This window comes from Argopecten irradians, chromosome 13 (assembly GCF_041381155.1).
Source record: "Argopecten irradians isolate NY chromosome 13, Ai_NY, whole genome shotgun sequence".
NCBI classification, from domain to species: Eukaryota; Metazoa; Mollusca; class Bivalvia; order Pectinida; family Pectinidae; genus Argopecten; species Argopecten irradians.
In genome coordinates this window covers 16,010,705-16,030,232 of record NC_091146.1, presented here as the reverse complement: position 1 = coordinate 16,030,232, position 19,528 = coordinate 16,010,705, and the positions used below count along the sequence as shown (strand labels likewise).

At 32.2% G+C, this 19,528-nt stretch overlaps 1 protein-coding gene across 2 annotated transcripts in view; it reads left to right on the top strand.

Moving 5' to 3' along the window:
* Positions 1 to 4,668: 4,668 nt before the first annotated feature.
* The window catches only part of LOC138306071 (multiple epidermal growth factor-like domains protein 11), a 31,666-nt gene continuing 16,806 nt past the window's right edge, over positions 4,669 to 19,528 (top strand). The window contains exons 1-6 of one of the 2 annotated variants that reach the window (XM_069246422.1): positions 4,669 to 4,886; positions 10,824 to 10,931; positions 12,822 to 12,923; positions 15,738 to 15,838; positions 17,090 to 17,182; positions 18,430 to 18,531. In XM_069246422.1, coding sequence (XP_069102523.1) covers positions 10,828 to 10,931; positions 12,822 to 12,923; positions 15,738 to 15,838; positions 17,090 to 17,182; positions 18,430 to 18,531 — 502 coding nt within the window. In that variant the 5' untranslated portion in view covers positions 4,669 to 4,886; positions 10,824 to 10,827. The remainder of the gene's footprint in view (positions 4,887 to 10,823; positions 10,932 to 12,821; positions 12,924 to 15,737; positions 15,839 to 17,089; positions 17,183 to 18,429; positions 18,532 to 19,528) is intronic. The other variant, XM_069246423.1, reaches the window with a different exon arrangement.

Sequence of the window (19,528 nt, the reverse complement as noted above, 5' to 3'; positions counted from 1 at the left end):
CGTTCGTTCTACTGAACAGTACATTGGAAAACTAAGCCTTGAAAGGAATTTAACAGGATATGTTGCTTCAAATGCCAGAGACTTGTTGTTTATTTATGAAACGAAACGAGTATTCAAGGAAAATAAATCGACGGATTTCCAATTTGTTGGATATAGAGTGAATTCATTCATCTGCCAAAAGGGAATCTGTTTGGTTGTAAGCGTTTGATCGACCCGGGGTGAGAATAATACTGTTCCCAGAGCTGTATGAGACCGATTCCAGACTGATTAGAATAATAGCTGATGTAATATGCGAGAAGGTTCGACACAGTGCTAGGGCACTGTTGTTGTTTACGTTCCCTGGTAGAGTGATCCCATCGTATTTGCAGTTCGAGGATATTATCAACATCGATAGCAATAATTGGTTAGAGAAACTGTATCCGTTTGTTAACAACATCATTAAAACAATACTATTTGGTAGAAGTAACAGTATTGCAGCATGTCGGATCATTTTCGATCACAAGATCATTCTGATTAAAATACAGATCCTTATTATCACTACGTTTGATAAGAGGATCTGAGAAAATCCCATTGGGGGTCATGTCCATGTGACCTTTGGAAATGGCCAATCAAATTGCTACTTGCAAAATTTTGACAGTAAATTTCAGGGACGAAATAGTTTGAAAAAACTGTCAGACTTATTTTGTTTTACGTAGTCATCTCGCCCAAAGAGCACAATAAATCTAATTGTATATGTATACTGGGACGAAATATCGTTTTCAATGGATGTGCAAATGTAGAAAATGTAACAGATATGAAGACCTTGTGGTATAAAGGTCATCTGGACGTGACCCCCTATGGGATATTGCCAGATCCTTTATATAACAGAGTGGTTATAAGGATAGGTATTTTAATCAGATTGATCACAAGATCACAATAGGATGAAAATAAAACGAGACTGCTGTGAGAGTTATGCAAGTATCATTAAATTAAAATATACCAAACACATTATTTTTAAAAATAATTTTTCCTGGTACGGTACTGAGTGACTTTGCAACCTAAATTTCGGTCCTATTCTTGCTGCAAATTTTTATGGATATCATTTCATTATGCATAATGAGCAAATATTCGCTAAAATGCGGGTTGAATATTCAGTAATTCTATTTTGATAGGATCCAGTATATTGATAGGATGTTTCAAGCTCATTTCCGATTAACAACAGGTTCAATTGAAACAAGACACACACACATACATATATGTGTGTGTGTGTGTGTGTATTCTGGCCTATAAATAGGCACAAGAAGGAACCATGATAACCATACCACTTAATATTATCTACCTAATCGTCCAGATATGACAATGATAAGAAATCGGTCAAGTCCAATCTTAAATCAAAATGGAGGTGAGGAATATTCTTAATTTCCAATTATGTAATTGATAGCATTTAAAGTTTAGGAGTATGTAATAAGTGTTTTATAATTTTTGTTATGAATGGTATATTGTTTATCACATCTTTATTATTCAACAGTCAACTACATTGTTTTAAAACCAATTATTACAGACTGGCGACTCACTCTCATCGTCTAAGATCTATGACAATGACATTGTTTACATCATACGTAGTACTACTGAGGCTGAGACCGACACTTCAAAACAAATCTCAAGTCTTCTTTCAGTCGCCACAGGATTTGCTCGTGAACAGTTTTTTACTTCTGACTTAAAGGGTTTGTGACACAAACAGTGATAAGTTGCCTATATATTGAGCCCCCTTTTAAGTTTACCGAAATAGCTCATTCCATGGGGATGGCAAATGCACACACCGAGATACAAGGCTAGACATACGACCATCTGGGCAGATGATCGATATGCAAAAAATTATTACGATAACGAGGCTGCAGCCAGCATACCGTCACTGGTTCACCGACTGGCTCACCGCTGCTGAGCATAGAGCTAAATACCTAAACTTACAGTTATGTCTTATTATGTGTGTCACATGAATAATTACAGGCTGTAATTATAAATCCAGTGTGGTGCAATCACAGAAATAAAACAAGTTAAAATAAGATAAGTTTTCGCTTCCAAAAGAAGAAGAGTAAATAAGAGTCCAGTTTGAGTTTATAGAAAATCATCGTTTGTGTGAATGGGGTTTTATATGGAGGTATTAAATTACTTCAGTGTCAATTTAATTCATATGAGAAATGTTGACCTGTTGAATATGACAATATAATGGTATTTATTGTACATTTACTCAGCCCTGTTTGTTAGTAAACATTATACATGAAATGTGCGTGTTTAATTTTTTTTTTGCTTGTAACAACATAAGAAAAAAATTATCTTCACCATTGCCAGCTACTTAATTACTCATACGAATGCTACAGTACACATTATTAAATAAATAATTGCATTATATCAGTAATAGTATCTTGCTGAAGAGTCATATAAATACATTATATCGAGAAGAGGATATATGTAATGTATATAAATTATTGCAACAAGTCACATTTTATAATAAATAATAAACATATCAACATGTAAAATTGATAACAATATCGACAATCTACAGAGATGTTTTATTAGAAACTATGAAATTAAAGGCAGACCGTAGATTCCAATTCCGTAACCATAGGATCACAGAAACCACATGAGCATCTGTTGAAAATTTTAAAATATAACTAAATATGTATCCACAACATAAAATGGAAAAAATGACCTTTGAACCATGTAACTAGCTTTTTCTGACAGTAGTAACCGATGTCATTATTATACATTCCTCTGTTGTTAGGAATATAATCCTTACGTACTGAATTCTGCAATGGTACATTGACATAGCAATAAAGTATACAACACATTGTTGTCAATGATGTTGATGAATAAAAGATATTTTATTTAGATACATGTATGTTTGTAACATTATGTATATTCTCTTTAACAGCAATAACCACTTTTTGTCGAAAATGTCAACGTTATTTTAAATGTTGCCCGCATACAATCATCAGTCGTGTTTAAAGTGGCAAATATATAGGATTTGATTTTTTATCCCTTCACGGAATCGTCCTCTACATGGCTTTGTAATCATAATTTTAAAAACATTGAGACAATCCCAATTTCCATTTAAAAAAAAAATCGCAAAGATGGAACATTTTGAAAATATTTGCGTAAGATTATTTTTTTCTGCAATTATTATTTTTCAATTACTTTCATGTCACAGGTCATCAACACTGAATATTTAATAACTGAAAATTGAAACATTTTCCCTCTATGACTATTTCAAACCCAAAGATCAGTTCCTTAATGCGGGCTTGGTAAGCATGGCCCCGATTTCTCGCAACAATCTTAGGTCTAAAACTGACTTAAGTAAAACAAATGTTCCCATAAGTTATCTAAGGAAAAATTTTATGATATGGCTTGTTTTTTATGGTTTCAAGAAAACAGGCCTGATTATTTTGTAACGACTGATAAGGCGTGTTACTTTAATTGTCATATTATCAAGAACTTCCTGTGACACTTGAACATGAAAAATAAGTTTTTTTAAAGTAGACTATACGCAATTTAGGTCTATTCTGTTTCATTCACAAAGTATATAAATTATAGAATATTATTGCGTTATGACGTCATATCTTGCTGTCCTTAGTGTAGGAACTATGAAGTTATTTAACTAAATGTAATAAAAGTTAATCATTTGCGTCTGATATCCTCGTTATCGTCAGGGAATATACTCCCTTAATGAAATTGTCATATTTATGATTATGAAATAATGCTTTTGTTTTGTACAATAAAAACACAATACCATATATATTTATGCAGATATACTTTTTTCAAACAAGTGTTACTATGGGTCCCAAGCTGATGTGGATCACCAAATCGCCATACCTTAACAGAAAAAAAATCAGTAATTGGAACATGATATTATTACCATCATTCTCTATGTCAATTATGTAATGTAGGAGGGTTTCCAAGACAAATCTTCTTTGTAATCTGAGGGCATCTATTTCGTCTGCAGGTATCTCAATAAAATATTCAAACCTTTTTTTTTAAATTGACTTTTCAAAGGAATATTCTTGGTCGTTTTCTGATGTTTATTGCTGAAAATGTAAGGTTTCATTTACATAATTATCGTCAACGGAAAGTTAGTTATAAAATCATTTGCCAAAATATGAATTGCTTACATAGATACATCGCGTAATTAATCACCACCAAAATAAAACTTAGAATGCTGTCTTCTGTAACTTAAGCTGATATTTATCACATTAATCTTTTGGTAACAATATTTATAAGGTAATGATATTCTTATTTCTAAATTTTTATAATTGAATTGTTCAAGTATCAAGATCTGTTCCTGGTTAGCTACTTAAGCTTCCGCGTCCAGTCAGACGAATTGCAAGATGTATATACTTATGTTATATATATAGTATCTACGTACGTATCAAAGTCCCGTGATCAGTCAAGCGTGACTGACAACCGTCAACAGTATGTAAACTCACCACCTGTCATTACTTGACGGATCATCAGTACTAAGTGACTAATCGGTTCACGCCTCTATAGATTCTCACTGCACCGTGTAATATTTATACTGAAAAATATCAACGAAATATTATACAGGATGTTCATTGGAATGGAACGAAATTGATTCACGTCTCGGGATCAAACTATAACTTTAGTTTCTTGGAACAACGACTGTGTAGTTAAGGTTATTAATATTTCCTAGAAAATGAAATCTCGTATGTAGCAATGTAATCTCGGTTCACCTGTATGTGACATGCATTTAGGAAGTTCTTCATAGGTATAACAAATGGATACTATTTTCAGACGGAACAACTTGTTGAAATATTTTCTTTAAAATCGTTAACATATTATAAAAAGTGGTTGGATTACCTGCAGACGATAACAACATAAACAACAACATCAAGGTAAGTGATCCGTATTGATAAGCTCATTAGCGTATATAATTAATTCCATGTGTCAATTAATAAATCTAAAAAACACATATCAAAGACGATTTATATCACGCATCTCATATTTAACTGTCAGTTTCACTTTATAATAATAAAATTGTGTCGTAGCTCTAGATATATTACGCATTTCAGTTTTTAATTTCAAATTTGTTTTTTTTTCTAATATGAACGATAACCTTTATATAACCGTAACTGGTGGTAATAAAATTCTACGAAATATGTATAGCACGTACTATAAATTACACATAATATATCACGCATACTTAACATTCAATATATTCTTAAATTCTTTTATTGCCGTGTTTTACTTTTTATCTGTAAAGTTTAACTAAAAACATGTTGATGCCCTGGATGTTTTCATTACAGATGCAAAAAAATGTTCTAAGATGTCGGTATATATTTTTTACTCTATATTTCCCTATTGTATGTATTTATTAGTTAGAGATGCAAATTTCAGAGTTCATCCAACTTTAAATCCATAATATGGATATATATTTTACCTATCCAAAGGTACTCGTAGGTATCCGTTATTTATGAAACATTGGTGTTAGTTATTGTTGCATCATAAAATCTAATAGATATTTCCATTTTTGTTAAAACTATATTAGAGGATCCCTTAATTTGAAAGAAGACATACATCTGTATTGAAAAACTAATTAACTTTAAGTTTCCATAGTATTAGTTCCATTCATTGGTTACATTGAAATGATAATAAGACGTACCTGTATTCTACCAATATGTTGATAAAACCTATACATTGTACATCTAGTTTTATCAACATGTAAAGCATAGCATTGCGTAATATGATAAACCTAATTGTAACAGAAATTTTTTTTTAAACAATTTTAAATGAATATGTATATTTAAGCTTTGTTGTTGGTACCACAATAAAGAATCCAGCGCACTGAAGAGAAACAACAATTGTTATAAAAATGAAATATTGGGTAATTTCGTTCTCTATGTAAAACCGCTGACACAAGTATAGATTTTTGCGCACGTGTTTACCAAACAAAATAGTTACAATGAAATACACATAGTGTATAATATTCTGATTTATCATACATTATCATTACTGTTGTAACATATATATACAATGATGGATCGTAAATGAGAAGAGCGGCATTCTTAACAAACACTTAAGAGCTCCATCAAAACTCCAACAAATATTAAATGTGAAATGCTGTTTTATCTGTGACGTTAGTTTCTATTGCAAAAAAGGTTCTTAACATACGAACACAATATAGGAATATGAAAATAAACATGTTTGTTCATTTCAATTTCACTGTTCTTTAAAGTTAGATAAAAATCGATAAATCAACGCAAACATTTAAATATCAAACGTCATTTATATTCTTTCCAAAATAGTGATTCAAACAAATTGCGACGAATTTGTCCAAGTACGCTTTATGTTCTTCAGAACATTGACCACGAAATTTAATATAAAAGTTGTTAAACTTCAAATGCCAGTTCAATGTAAGATACAAAATTGCAGACTTCTATGCATGTTGACGTATTAGCAAATGATATGTCCCGCGACATGCAGGAAGTTTACGGTTGATTGACCACATCCCCCCAAGCGTGAACATTGACCACGAAATTTAATATAAAAGTTGTTAAACTTCAAATGCCAGTTCAATGTAAGATACAAAATTGCAGACTTCTATGCATGTTGACGTATTAGCAAAGGATATGTCCCGCGACATGCAGGAAGTTTACGGTTGATTGACCACATCCCCCCAAGCGTAACACTGATCAGGAACCAAGCAGACAAATGTAAACATGATCTATACGTGATCGTCGATTATTTATTCCATACAATATACGCCTAGTTTTCCCGGTATTTTGTCTTACTATCGATTGATAAGTCCGGAAGTTCCATTTAATATACGAAACGATCTTATTGTCTATTTGATTAAAAAAGCAATCTCCATAAACTATTAAATAAAAAAATACATAAAAATATAGAATGAAATTTATTTAAATAGCAAAAACAGCAATCAAATGCCAAATTTGCGGTTTAAGACGTAAAATATGCATCGTACGTGATTTAAGGGTAGACGGTAATATTTGTCTACTGGTAATTTCGGCTGTCATGTCACATTCGACCGAATATTCGTGGATTCAAGGCCTACGGGCACAGTTTATGAACTGACCGTTGATTGGGTGTTTCGGAACTACTATAACCCGGATTTCCTTCATCACATACGAATCCTGCAAATGTATTAATATTAAGAAAAATAACGTCATAGTACCGTATAAACTGGTAAATTGCAGGCTATACAAGAGTATATGATTACTACTTATATTTTGTGGAATTTATTTTAGGGACCGCGATAATATTTCTCAAAATCGCGAATATATCCGAACCATCTACTAAATAGTATATCAAATTATGTCATGCTGAAAATCTTACAACTTATCATTTCATGATGTTTACTGGGGATAAAGATAAGGATCTAACAAACAAACAAAAGCAAAGAAGCAACACTGTAAGGTACATCACAGAAGCAGCTGATCTGTCATCTGTCACCAACCCCAGTCTTGTGTCGAGACGATGTAATGAATAATTAATACATGTGCAATATTTCATATTTGACACCTGCACATACCACATATCAGGTCATGTCAAAGAGTCAGCTTAAACACTTTTTTTTTTACATTTTAGCTCGTGGACGATTAGAATTTTAAACAAATACCACATTAAATCTGTTTATTGTATAAACGGAATTTATTCGATTCGTAAAATGTTAATTGAAGAAACTCACCGGGATACAGCCTCAAATTCAACGGTTACACTTTAAACTAAAATAATATACAATACACTCTGTCAAACCTTATATTAATTCTTAATGGTCTTGTCAAAATGGGATCATTATGAGATGCCTTATGTGCTTTGTTACTGTTCGGCAGTACAAGAGAAGACAATAGAAGTTGATAGTTGTACTCCGAAAGCAGTTTATGTGTTTTTCAAACGAAAATCAAAACAACAATTAAATAATACGTCGGTGAATAATGGATATAAAATATACAAGTGTCCGTCAAAGAATAAGGTCGAAGAGTTTGTGAACCACATTACATCTGGAATAGGTTTAATGCTTCAAAAATTAAATTAAAAAACATACCAACTATCGCTTAAGAAACTCAGTACATATTTGGTGTACCACAAAAGCTTTCTGAACTTAAGAATACGAATTCTTATAAGTTTCATGAACTTTTCAGTTCGACGTAGGTAACCGTTATACAGATGTAACTATGATATGATGAAACATACTATCTGATTAAAATACAGATCTTTATAACCACTCCGTTCAACACAGTTCAACATACATTACATCTGAATAGACAAAAAAAACCAACAACAAATAGAATACACTCTGCCTCCCAAGACCATTTGTTTGCATGATGCCAAAGCCGATATTCTCAGAGAATTTATTCGCTTTTTCAACAAAATCACGACTTCTATGGTGATTTACATGTGTAATCATAAATTGCAAAAACATACGTGTTAATGTGTAAATAGACATTACAGAGTCCGGTCAACAACCTGTTGCGCTGACAACGATCCTTGCCAGTGTACATTGTTCGATGTTTATTTGTTTGTTTGATTGATTAAATGTGTATGTCCTATAAATAAAGTGGGGACGGTATATTCGTGTTATCATATTGTATAGTGGAACTCCCGCGCTTTTTATAGTGCTATATCACTGAAGCATGAATTGTAAGCGTCTACTGTTTTACCAGTTCATTTTTTTACCTTTTATTTTGTATGTAATATTTGCAAAATTATTTTACGTAATTGCGTTTAGTAGATCAAAAGTACCTTGCATTCCTTACTAAAATAACACTTCTAATTAATATATAGTTCAATTTGAATTTCAACAAATTGTATTTCAATAATAAATTGAAATAGAAAGTGTCATATATCAATTAGAGGTCTTATTTTAGTAAAGAATGCAAGGTACTAATCAAGTATTTTTTAAACTAAGTTCTACCTAAAAAATAAAACATCATGTTCTAATACATTTTGTTCTTTTGAATTATAACAACGTTTGAAATAGTGTCAAGCCGAGAACTTAAGATCATGTTAAAGGTTTAAGGAATAGATATACAGAAGTATACTGAAGCAAAACCCAAGATCATCCTGAATGTTTGAGGAATAGATATAAAGAAAAGTATACCGAGAAAAAAGCAATATCCTCCTAAATATTTGAGGAATAGATATAAAAAAAAGCATTCTGAAGCAAATACCGAGATCATAGTTGATATGGCATTATAACAGCTGGTTCCCAAGGCAATATAATATATCGTTTGGAAATAACGAGGCGTTCTACACTCTCTTAGGATTGTGACATGAAAATTAAATAGTTTACATTATTCATGATATTGCATTTTGTACCTTGAAATTAATAAAAAAATAGATGAAGTGAGATTTGGAAATGTTTATTATTCAAAATATCGAATAAATATCGATAGAAACAAATAAGATTGTATTATTATGCTGTTTTATTACAATACGAAACATAAAATATCAACAAAACATGATCAAAGTTATAAATATAATACTTTGATAACAATATATTTCAGGGAAAGGATTAGAACACACTGAGACTGTTGTCTAATCCATTTGTCGATAACTACCATTCCCTATTTAACTGAATACAAATATAATATGTTAAGAGACAATGAACTATTATGAAATAAAATGAAACTGATTTAGATTTCAAACTGTTGTGGAGATTGTAGCGACAAAGGAAATTAGGCAGCGAAATTAGCCTACACAAGCTACATGTATCTCCCTAAAACATTAACAGTGCATACCAATCTTTACATGGATATTATATCTCAATGAAAATACATATTTACCCATGACTTGTATGAATTATAAACATGTAAAACAGAGTAACAGAATTCCTACCTAATGACACATTTTATTAAAAACATATCCTTATTCTCATTCCGTTTCATTGCGGAACAAAAATGTGAAACAGAGCGAGATAAAAGTATGTATTTCACTCAGACTATTTTAGTAATGTTTGCATTTCTTCGTATTTATAAACAGTTTGTATTAGCCCAACGAATTCAAGTATTAACATGCTTAAAATATTACTTCCGCTTTCGTGAGATAGACAAAATAAAGTGTAGCGAGCAGATCACGGTTGAACGAACACATGAGTGACAGGTGACCCCGTGTAGTGTGACTGTTATCTACAGAGATCACGTGATCTGATCAGCTGTTTGTGTGACATTTAGCAATAGATTTCGTCTAGAATAAAGTAAGAATTAAAATATTGATGACATGGAAAATATTTCGATCAACGAATATGCTGTTGAATTACCGTTATTTTTGTGATACTCTGGAAGAAAAAAGTATCTAATTTCAAAGAGAAGTTTAACATGTTTTTCTTACATAACATATATCAATTACAAAACATGACATCAACACAGAATATATATGTCTATATTTTAAGCATTGTACAGTCAAATCATTCGATGAAAGACATTAAATGAACTAGTTCAACTTATACATTATTTCTGTGATATATGGACTTCTTATCAAAGCTAAATTGATTATTTGCTCCTAATTGTTACATGTACTGTACACCTGTTCGGTACAATATTACTTGTACCTAATAAGCTACATTAAATAGATATTAGTTAATTGTATATTGTACTGTACAGACGTCCTATATAAACAAGTATCCTCTATACAGATGTTGATTTTATAGAAAATTGCCCAAAATGGTTTAAGTATGTCCTTTATAGACAGGTGTCATTATATAGGACAAATATGTAGTAAATTGCAACAAATTGGGTGGATGGGTCTGAACTTTATAGACAGGTGTCCTTTATAACAAGTTTAACTGCATTTTGTTATCTTTTCTTTTGTTCCAGAGATATGGCTGTCAAAAGAACATTGACATGGTTGATATTATTAATGATATCGTGCGTGGTATTGTCGTTAGAATTAGGTGGAACAAATGTGTGTCAACGGACCGTCTCGTAAGTATTGACTCGTGTAGTTTTACGTCATCTATTTAAGCCGTTATGAAATACTAAAGTTAGGCATGTATGTGAATAACATTAAATGTCGTGCATAAAGAATGTTGTTCATTAAGCGCGTATTATTTTTTATGTTTCCTTAAAGTCTATTTTAGTAAATGTTATAGTGTGATTTAGGCTAAATATGTAATGATATATTATAACTAGCATATACATTTCTATGATATTATTCCTAAGTCACTATGCAGATGTATTCATTTGTCTTACAAGGAATTGCAGTCACTATACTTCCAACCTCATAAAAATGCATTTTTACAAAATTCATTCCAAATATTCTCCATTGTACGTCGTATGTACCAATTACTTCTCAGATAAGCATAGTTAGTGTCAAAGGAAAATCTTAAAATGATCTAGTACAAAAAGTTATTTCAAAGTAGACTGCATAATCCCGCCTGTACAATATTCACTTGACCATAATGACAATTTCATTTTTAAATAGTTAAAGAGAATGTAGTGGATATGTATTTGTTTATTTTGTATTTCCAGTCAAGAAAACAGGTAACAAGCAATTAACTTTTGTTATTAACCTATTTGCTATATATAGCTATATAATAATATATTACACATCGTCTACCATTGCTGCTGAGCTAACATTACACATGCTTGTACATCTATTGTTGCTGCTTTTGACGTATATAATATTGATAAATTAGATTATTAAAGAATGTTTTAAATTCTAAACTGTCATGTCAATAAATCTTCAAACCTATTTTCGGGATACAGAATAAACATTACATAATTATTGGATTGGCTAATTATTGATTTCATTTTCGTGGAAAATAACATGTAATGCAGCTAAGTTTAATATTTTAATATCAATAATTTAGACTTCTACTTGGAAAAAAGTAAAGTAATTATTGTTTATGATCATTGTCATAGGAGTTGCCTTGTCAGAAGATTTGTCCACATCTCTATACTTACAAAGCTATTTTGACATTATGAATGCTTTGATATGTATTTTTATGTTATGGAAAAATAACACATAATCGTAGCGTACGATAAAATAAACTGCAAAATAATCCTCATATATTAATTTTGCTTTCATAGTTCCAAATTAATTGAATGACTGTTTTGTTCTATGAAATCATAACGCCGTTGTTGTAGGTAATTATAAACGATGTTACAGACGGCAATGTCATTTTCGTTTGTGGGCTAATGTAATATACTTGTCAGTGTATGGAAATGCTTGTTAGAAACAATATTGAATCTTCGATACATATATTTAACTACCAATACAAAATATAACCGGCGGAAACGGCAAATAAAAGGTTTACAAACATTGAATGCAGTAGGCATATGATGAAAGTATGAGATAATGATCATTGATGTTGTATGTACATCATTCGCAGTTGTTTCTGCAAATATACACTATTACAAACATTATGTATATTGATTTCAATTAACATGTTCATAGCTTTTGTGCTCAGTGCTCGTTGAGTGATTAGTCACATTGTGTGTGTTGTATGTCTACTTAAGTCAAGATCACCATGCTATAATGTATCGCGCACAAAAATACTGTAAACCTACGTATTTTGGTATTAATAATATTTCAGCCAAAACGCTAACGTGATCATGCATGAGGAATTTCGCAAACTCATTAAAACAATTTTATAGACGGTATGTAGAAAAAACAGACAATTACATGTAGCACAATCATATTTAGCCAAAAAGCGATCTTGAACAGGTTACCACACTGATGATTACCAGGATATAGAGAAAAGACAATTAGCACAATCATATTTCTGCGCAACATCTTTAGCACTAAAACAATATTACCGCTAGAATACCAACGTTTACAGTAACATAAATAAGCTTATTATTATTTTTCAGCGTCACCAAGTCCCGCCTAAAATACATACAGAAGCCTTATGAACGCTGCACACAAACTTGGTGTCCTAATATACTCAAGTTATTTCGTTGCACACGCTGCTAGTAAGTTGCTTATTGCTTTCACCGGAAACGGAAATGCTTTCATTTTCAGATATTTTGTTGTACATTTCTTTCTTGTTCTGTGATGTTTTTGTTGGATTTAAACCTATTCCGTCTTAGCATTTAAGAGAGGTATCTGCCCTTGTGGAAAGACACCTTTTATTATGTGATTGCTTTGTTGGTGAATCTCACGTCAGTTTCTCTGAGAACTCTGACATTACGCACTTAAACAAATGACGTCACAACTAATGCCTACCCACAAGGGCAGGTACGTATGTAAAATGCAAATATATAATACATTACGTTCAAACCATTATACAGGGTTTACCGTGTATGTTTTCTCATTATCACGGTACGCCGCAATAAGAACTTGTTTTCATTATGAACGAGCCAAATAGCGAAACCTGTATGGCCCTTGTGTTCGAGCAAGGATTCAAGTACACATAGTTTACTATATGACAGCTATATGTTATATGTAAAAAAGACCGCAGTGGTCGATGAGGGTTGTCAGTAATGCTTAACGGATACTCTATACTATTATCTCCAGCGGAGAAGAATAACTCATCTGTTTAGGTATTAAACAGAAACACATATTACCAATATGTGGCTTCCCAGTAAAATAGTCAAAATATACAGCACGATTATATCCGTTATGTTTTGTGAAGCAAATATGATTTATGAAATGAATTCTATCCTTTAATATCAATTGCTAAGGAAAATAAGTTGACCCCGTTTCTTTACAAATTAAATAAAAATCAGGAGAGTTCCTCCCTGAGGTATGTCGTAACTTTAATGTTGGCCGCTTTCGTTAAGCTATATATCACGTTCACTTTACAGATTATTGCTATTTTGGAATCTTGAATGTTTGATTTTTGTGTTCCTGCAAAATATAATGGCTTCAGTGCTAAGTAAATCAAGTTCACTTAACAGATTTAACATTATGGAACCAGAAGTGTCAATCTGATTGAAATACAGATCCTTATAACCACTCCTTTCTATAGAGAATCTGACAACATCCCATACGAGTTCATGTTCGGATGACCTTTATAACACGTGTACTTCAGATCAAATACATTTCTTCCACATTGCTACATCAATTGACCGCATACATTGTATACATTATTTATATATAACATACATTAAATTATATAATTGGCTTTATTGTGCTCTTCGGGAGAGATGACTACGTACACAAAAAAAAAAATTCGGATAGATGTTTCAAACACTTTCGTCCCAAGTCAAGATTCTGGCAGCAGTAATTTGATTGGTCATATCCAAAAGTCATTTGAAAGTGACCCATACTGGGATGTTATCAATTCCTCTTATCAAACGTAGTTATGATAAGGATCAGTATTTTAATCAGATTGCAGGAGTGTATTTCCCCCTGATAATGCCTTGTCTTTAGTGACGCGTTGTATTCGTCATTAGGCTGCAGGCGTTAGGCATGTGATGCGGTTCGTGTGATCAATCCATCACACGGGTATGACTGGACCACGTCTGTGTACGTGGTAAGGGTACGCTAATGTTGACAGGTCTGGTTCTCACGCGATCGTGTTTTCTGCTTATACAATTGTACCGAGACTGGACTAGGTCGATCATCGTCGACCAGGTAACATCCGGCTAGTGTTCCGAGGTCTCGGGTTCGAACACCTCATAAATAACTACAATCAATTTTATAATATCATAACAACTTAATTAGCTACTCCTATAAACAATCCTGTTTATATCATTTGTTTGTCCGTTTTTTTTCATATTACGGTTTGAGTTTGGGTTTTTCTGTTATAAAGGTATGATTGACGAAAAATGGAAACAAGCAACATTCTATTACAACTTTTATCTCCTAGAATATTTGTAATATAATTATAATTCGTTTTATATTTTGTTTTCTTTTTCTTCTGGTTCTATTGTAACGTTTCAAAAAACCATTTTATGATAATGAAAAGGGAAAAAAAACATTTACTATTGCTACTATTCAGAACAGTTTCGGTTACAATATTATTATTTTATTCATTATCAAATGTTTCATCTCTACGACAAAAATATTTCTGATACATCCATGCAAAAGTTTAGTGTTTGTTTTTATTTTTTTAAATATGATATATCATTACTGTAATCCATGTTTGTTTTGTAAAATCGTAGATGTGCTCGTTTTTTGTGTTGAACTTCATGGATATATTATTGTTCACCACCTTGTTTTGGCGAGCCACATATTGTCGCGTAATTTCACAAGCGGGTTTGAACGCAAATTCCAATTCTGTAAACCAGCTTTTATTCGCGTGCGAATTACTTTCGCGAAATTCGCGATCAAAGTAGATTCGCGAAAGTTTGTCGCCGCGAATTAGTATCTATATTGATAGGAATTATCATTCAATTGAATCTTTACGAACTTGTTATGAAATGGAAATCGCGAAATTTAGTTGCCGCGAAAGAAAGTCGGTTTACAGTATTTCATTAATAGTTGTATAAACGTCTTTATTAAATACATCTTTATCAGTAAATACCCTTGGTCGATAATTAGTGTATTATCGTGGTTAACAAGAAATCGTCAGGATATTTCTATATTTATTCTATTATACCAACTGCTTAGTGAATATATTTCATATCATATAATATTACACGTTATGTTACCGATTAATTTATGCACTCACGTTTGTACTGAACTTGGCAATTCTTGCCTTAATGAACATTTCTAGGTATAAGTAAAGGAATGATCTTTAAATTAAGATTTCTCTTTAACTTCTGTAATGCTTTGAAATTGGATTTGTTAATATCTGCATTCCTATAATTTTATATTTGAACTATTGTAACTTTTCGTAGCACATTATACAAGAGCGAATTGGTTGTTAAAGACACAGACTCGGAGAAAACAGAATTATATTGTTGTAACGGTTACCAGCAGGTAGACGGGCGTTGTCTGCGTAAGTATGTTATAGATGTGGTGAAAATATTCAATAATGTATTTGATAAAAAAAGATAAGAGAAAAATCAAAATGAATTCAAATATTAACGTCATAATGCTAGTCATTGGATTCATGGCTTAAGTTTTTGTGTTTGGCCATATTTTCCTTTTTGCTTTTATCATCAGTTTTGCTTCAATTTAAAATTTCGAATTTGCTTTAGCTGTTTCTTGCTATTGATTTATTGCTTGGGTATACCTGGTTAGCGCTAAATCTACCCTAAGAAAAGAATAACTGACATTTAGTCTGGTAAAATGTATTCTAAGCAACATGAGACATTCATGCTAACTTAAGCTTCACACAGTAAACATTATTATGTATTGTTTTTGCTATGTGTTTATAGTACCATTGCTGTTTTTATTGTATAAGGCTTACTTCTGTCATTTACTACCTAGTTAGGATAATCTATTATCTGTTAATTATATCATAGTTTGATTAGTCTTTCGTTTCACATATATTACTGCATATTTCATATAAATGTATTAATGACGTTTTAACAGTGTACACATTAGCAATGTACAACATGCCATAGTTAGAGAGAAAAAATATAATTTTTCTTATACTTACTACGGACTCTTGATAAATAACACAATATCCTTATTATCATCAAATTATGCATGTATGGTAACTTTCGCTTTATTTAACTACTCTCACACTAGTTTTTAGTGAGCATTAACGGATATTAATTTCAACTTCATTTCTTAAGTCTTTCGAAACAATAAACGTTAAACACTTGATCATTCACTGAACATGTAATAGTCTCTATTGACAATTCACCCCAGGTGATTATGGTATGTAGATGAGTCAGAATTATATACATTGTACCTGCTATTGTATGACAGAACGCCCCAAAACGAAATTGTCTGATATACAGTGGGTGTGTTTGTATAGTTAGTGATAGTGTAATGATTTACTCTAAACTCTACTGATTTGTCTATATTCATATTTGTTTGCATCCAAATGTGCATTGCCACACAAAGACAAAAATGCCTGTATCAGATAATTAGTCCGTAAATCACGAGTAGGATCTTACGTTACTTCACAGTATGTAAACAAGACAGTGCTCGGCTACAAAAGGCACCTATAGTTTACGGCACTGCTCATCTAAGCTCTTCCAATAAAACTGCATGCACCTTCTTGGAAACTAATAATTCCAAATACAACACTATACTAATTCCTTACAAATTCTGAGCTCTGTATTTCCTATTTCAGCAAACTGTCCTAAAGGTTGTCAAAATGGAGCATGCGTATTTCCTAATCTTTGCTTTTGCCACCCTGGCTGGAGTGGTGAATCTTGTTCATCACGTAAGATCGGATTTCAAGTGTCAGGGCCCTGTGTCTGTCTATATATGTATTCTATACTCCAAGTGTCAGGGCCCTGTGTCTGTCACTTGTGTTGTTTTTATGTATTCTTTACTCTAAGTGTCGGGCATCTATGTCTGTCTCGTCTGGTGTTATTATGTATTATATATTCCCATACTAGTATTAGACACATGTATTCGTTACGCTTTTACTCTTTATCCAATCACATCTTCTGTATGTCTGTATGGTTGTCCTAATGTATATCTTTCAATATCAATATTGATTTTTATAAATTATTTTTATTTTGTAATTTCTATTTTGAGTGGGTTGTGTTTTTACTGTATGTTTTTAATGTGAAATTCAAAATTATTGGCTAGTGTTATCTGATAACATGAAATAGGAACATTAAAAGCATGCTTCGTATTTGTATAAATATACATGTACATTCAAAATTATATTTCATTACCTCTTAATTGCCTTACTATACAAGCAATCAAATTTAATATTTTTCCGCAATTATACTCGATGTATTTGTCCCTACAGAAAAAAATACAATTCGTTCTTAAACAATACTAAATATGGTCTGATCTGTATGCCCGATCATAACATTTCTAATAACCTAAAAGTTATGGAAGTTTTTACTAAATCCTGAGTTCTACACCTTATATCGACTGTATGCTTACGTCTTTCAGTATGTCCCAATGTATTATCCATGTTGTGGCTAGTTATTGACTCTTTTGAGAATTTAATGTTATTTCTTCATCTTATCTTTGGCGCAAGGTAGTCTCATATTTATCCTATATCAAAATGATAAAGGCTAGCTATGGTGATGGTTTCTATGCGACAAAATTAATTGTTTTATTTCTATACATAGTTATGCTTTAGCATCCGAATTATATACATTAATCTTTGCATGTTCTGTCTTTCCATACAATTTTCCATTTACCTTTTGTACAGACTCTCTTACATTCATTTAACTGCTTTAATTTAAAGAATGGAAACCTCAAAATGTGCTACGATAATTAACAAATTCTACTTTACTATTTCAACGAATCGAAATTATTTGCAGATTTATCTGCACCTGTTAAAAATACATTTTTATCCCAGGTCGTATGAACATAGTGTTCATGCAGCTGAAGTTCAGTTGAAATATGTAAACACATATTTTATAATAGTAACCATAATGGTCAAATCACGATGTTCATGGATTTTTTTGGTTTACCCTGTAGATAATCAATCTTCAATTTCAGATTGTGGAAATGAAACTTGGGGACTAAACTGTCAGTACACATGCAACTGTAACGGTCATGGTCAGTGTGAACCCATCACGGGTGTATGTCAGTGTATGGCCGGTAAGTTTACGTTTGAACAATGGTCAGTGTGAACCCATCACGGGTGTACGATTGACAATGTATGGCAGGTAAGTTTACGTTTGACAAATGGTCAGTCATGGTCAGTGTGAACCCATCACGGGTGTATGTCAATGTATGGCCGGTAAGTTTACGTTTGAACAATGGTCAGTGTGAACCCATCACGGGTGTACGATTGACAAATGGTCAGCTATGATCGGTGTGAACCCATCACGGGTGTATGTCAATGTATGGCCGGCAAGTTTACGTTTGACTAATGGTCAGTCATGGTCAGTGTGAACCCACCACGGGTGTTTGTCAATGTATGGCCGGTAAGTTTACGTTTGACAAATGGTCAGCTATGATCGGTGTGAACCCATCACGGGTGTATGTCAATGTATGGCCGGCAAGTTTACGTTTGACTAATGGTCAGTCATGGTCAGTGTGAACCCACCACGGGTGTATGTCAATGTACGACCGTTAAGCTTATGTTCGGTCATTAAACATATGGTCAAATATAAGAGTTCTAGCTAATCCTTGGTGTTCAATTTTAGGTCAAACATTTCAGATATCTGTTTGATTTTGTTCTTAATTAAGAGTATTCATTATGAATTCTTTCATGGAACGATGTATATAAATATTGCATATCATATAACTCTGCATATTGACCTGCATTAATTACAAACACGTCAATCAGTTTCCATTGTCAACCGTTGATTTCCATACTAGAAACCAGAAGTTTTAAAGCCTTTTTGTACTACATTGCTTAACCGTATATAGCACTATAAAAAGGTCAAAAGTTCCACTACACAAGAAGACACAATACGAATATACCACAGTCTCTTAAAACACGCACCCACACTTCATCCGTTTTATTAATATCACTGACTTCGATATATCCCTATAGAGAGCAACCAACTAAATGATTTTACATAGACCACAGTGTTAAACTTTGTTAAAGTTTTGTACTGTATTATTAAAACAAAGGAATATTAGTTAG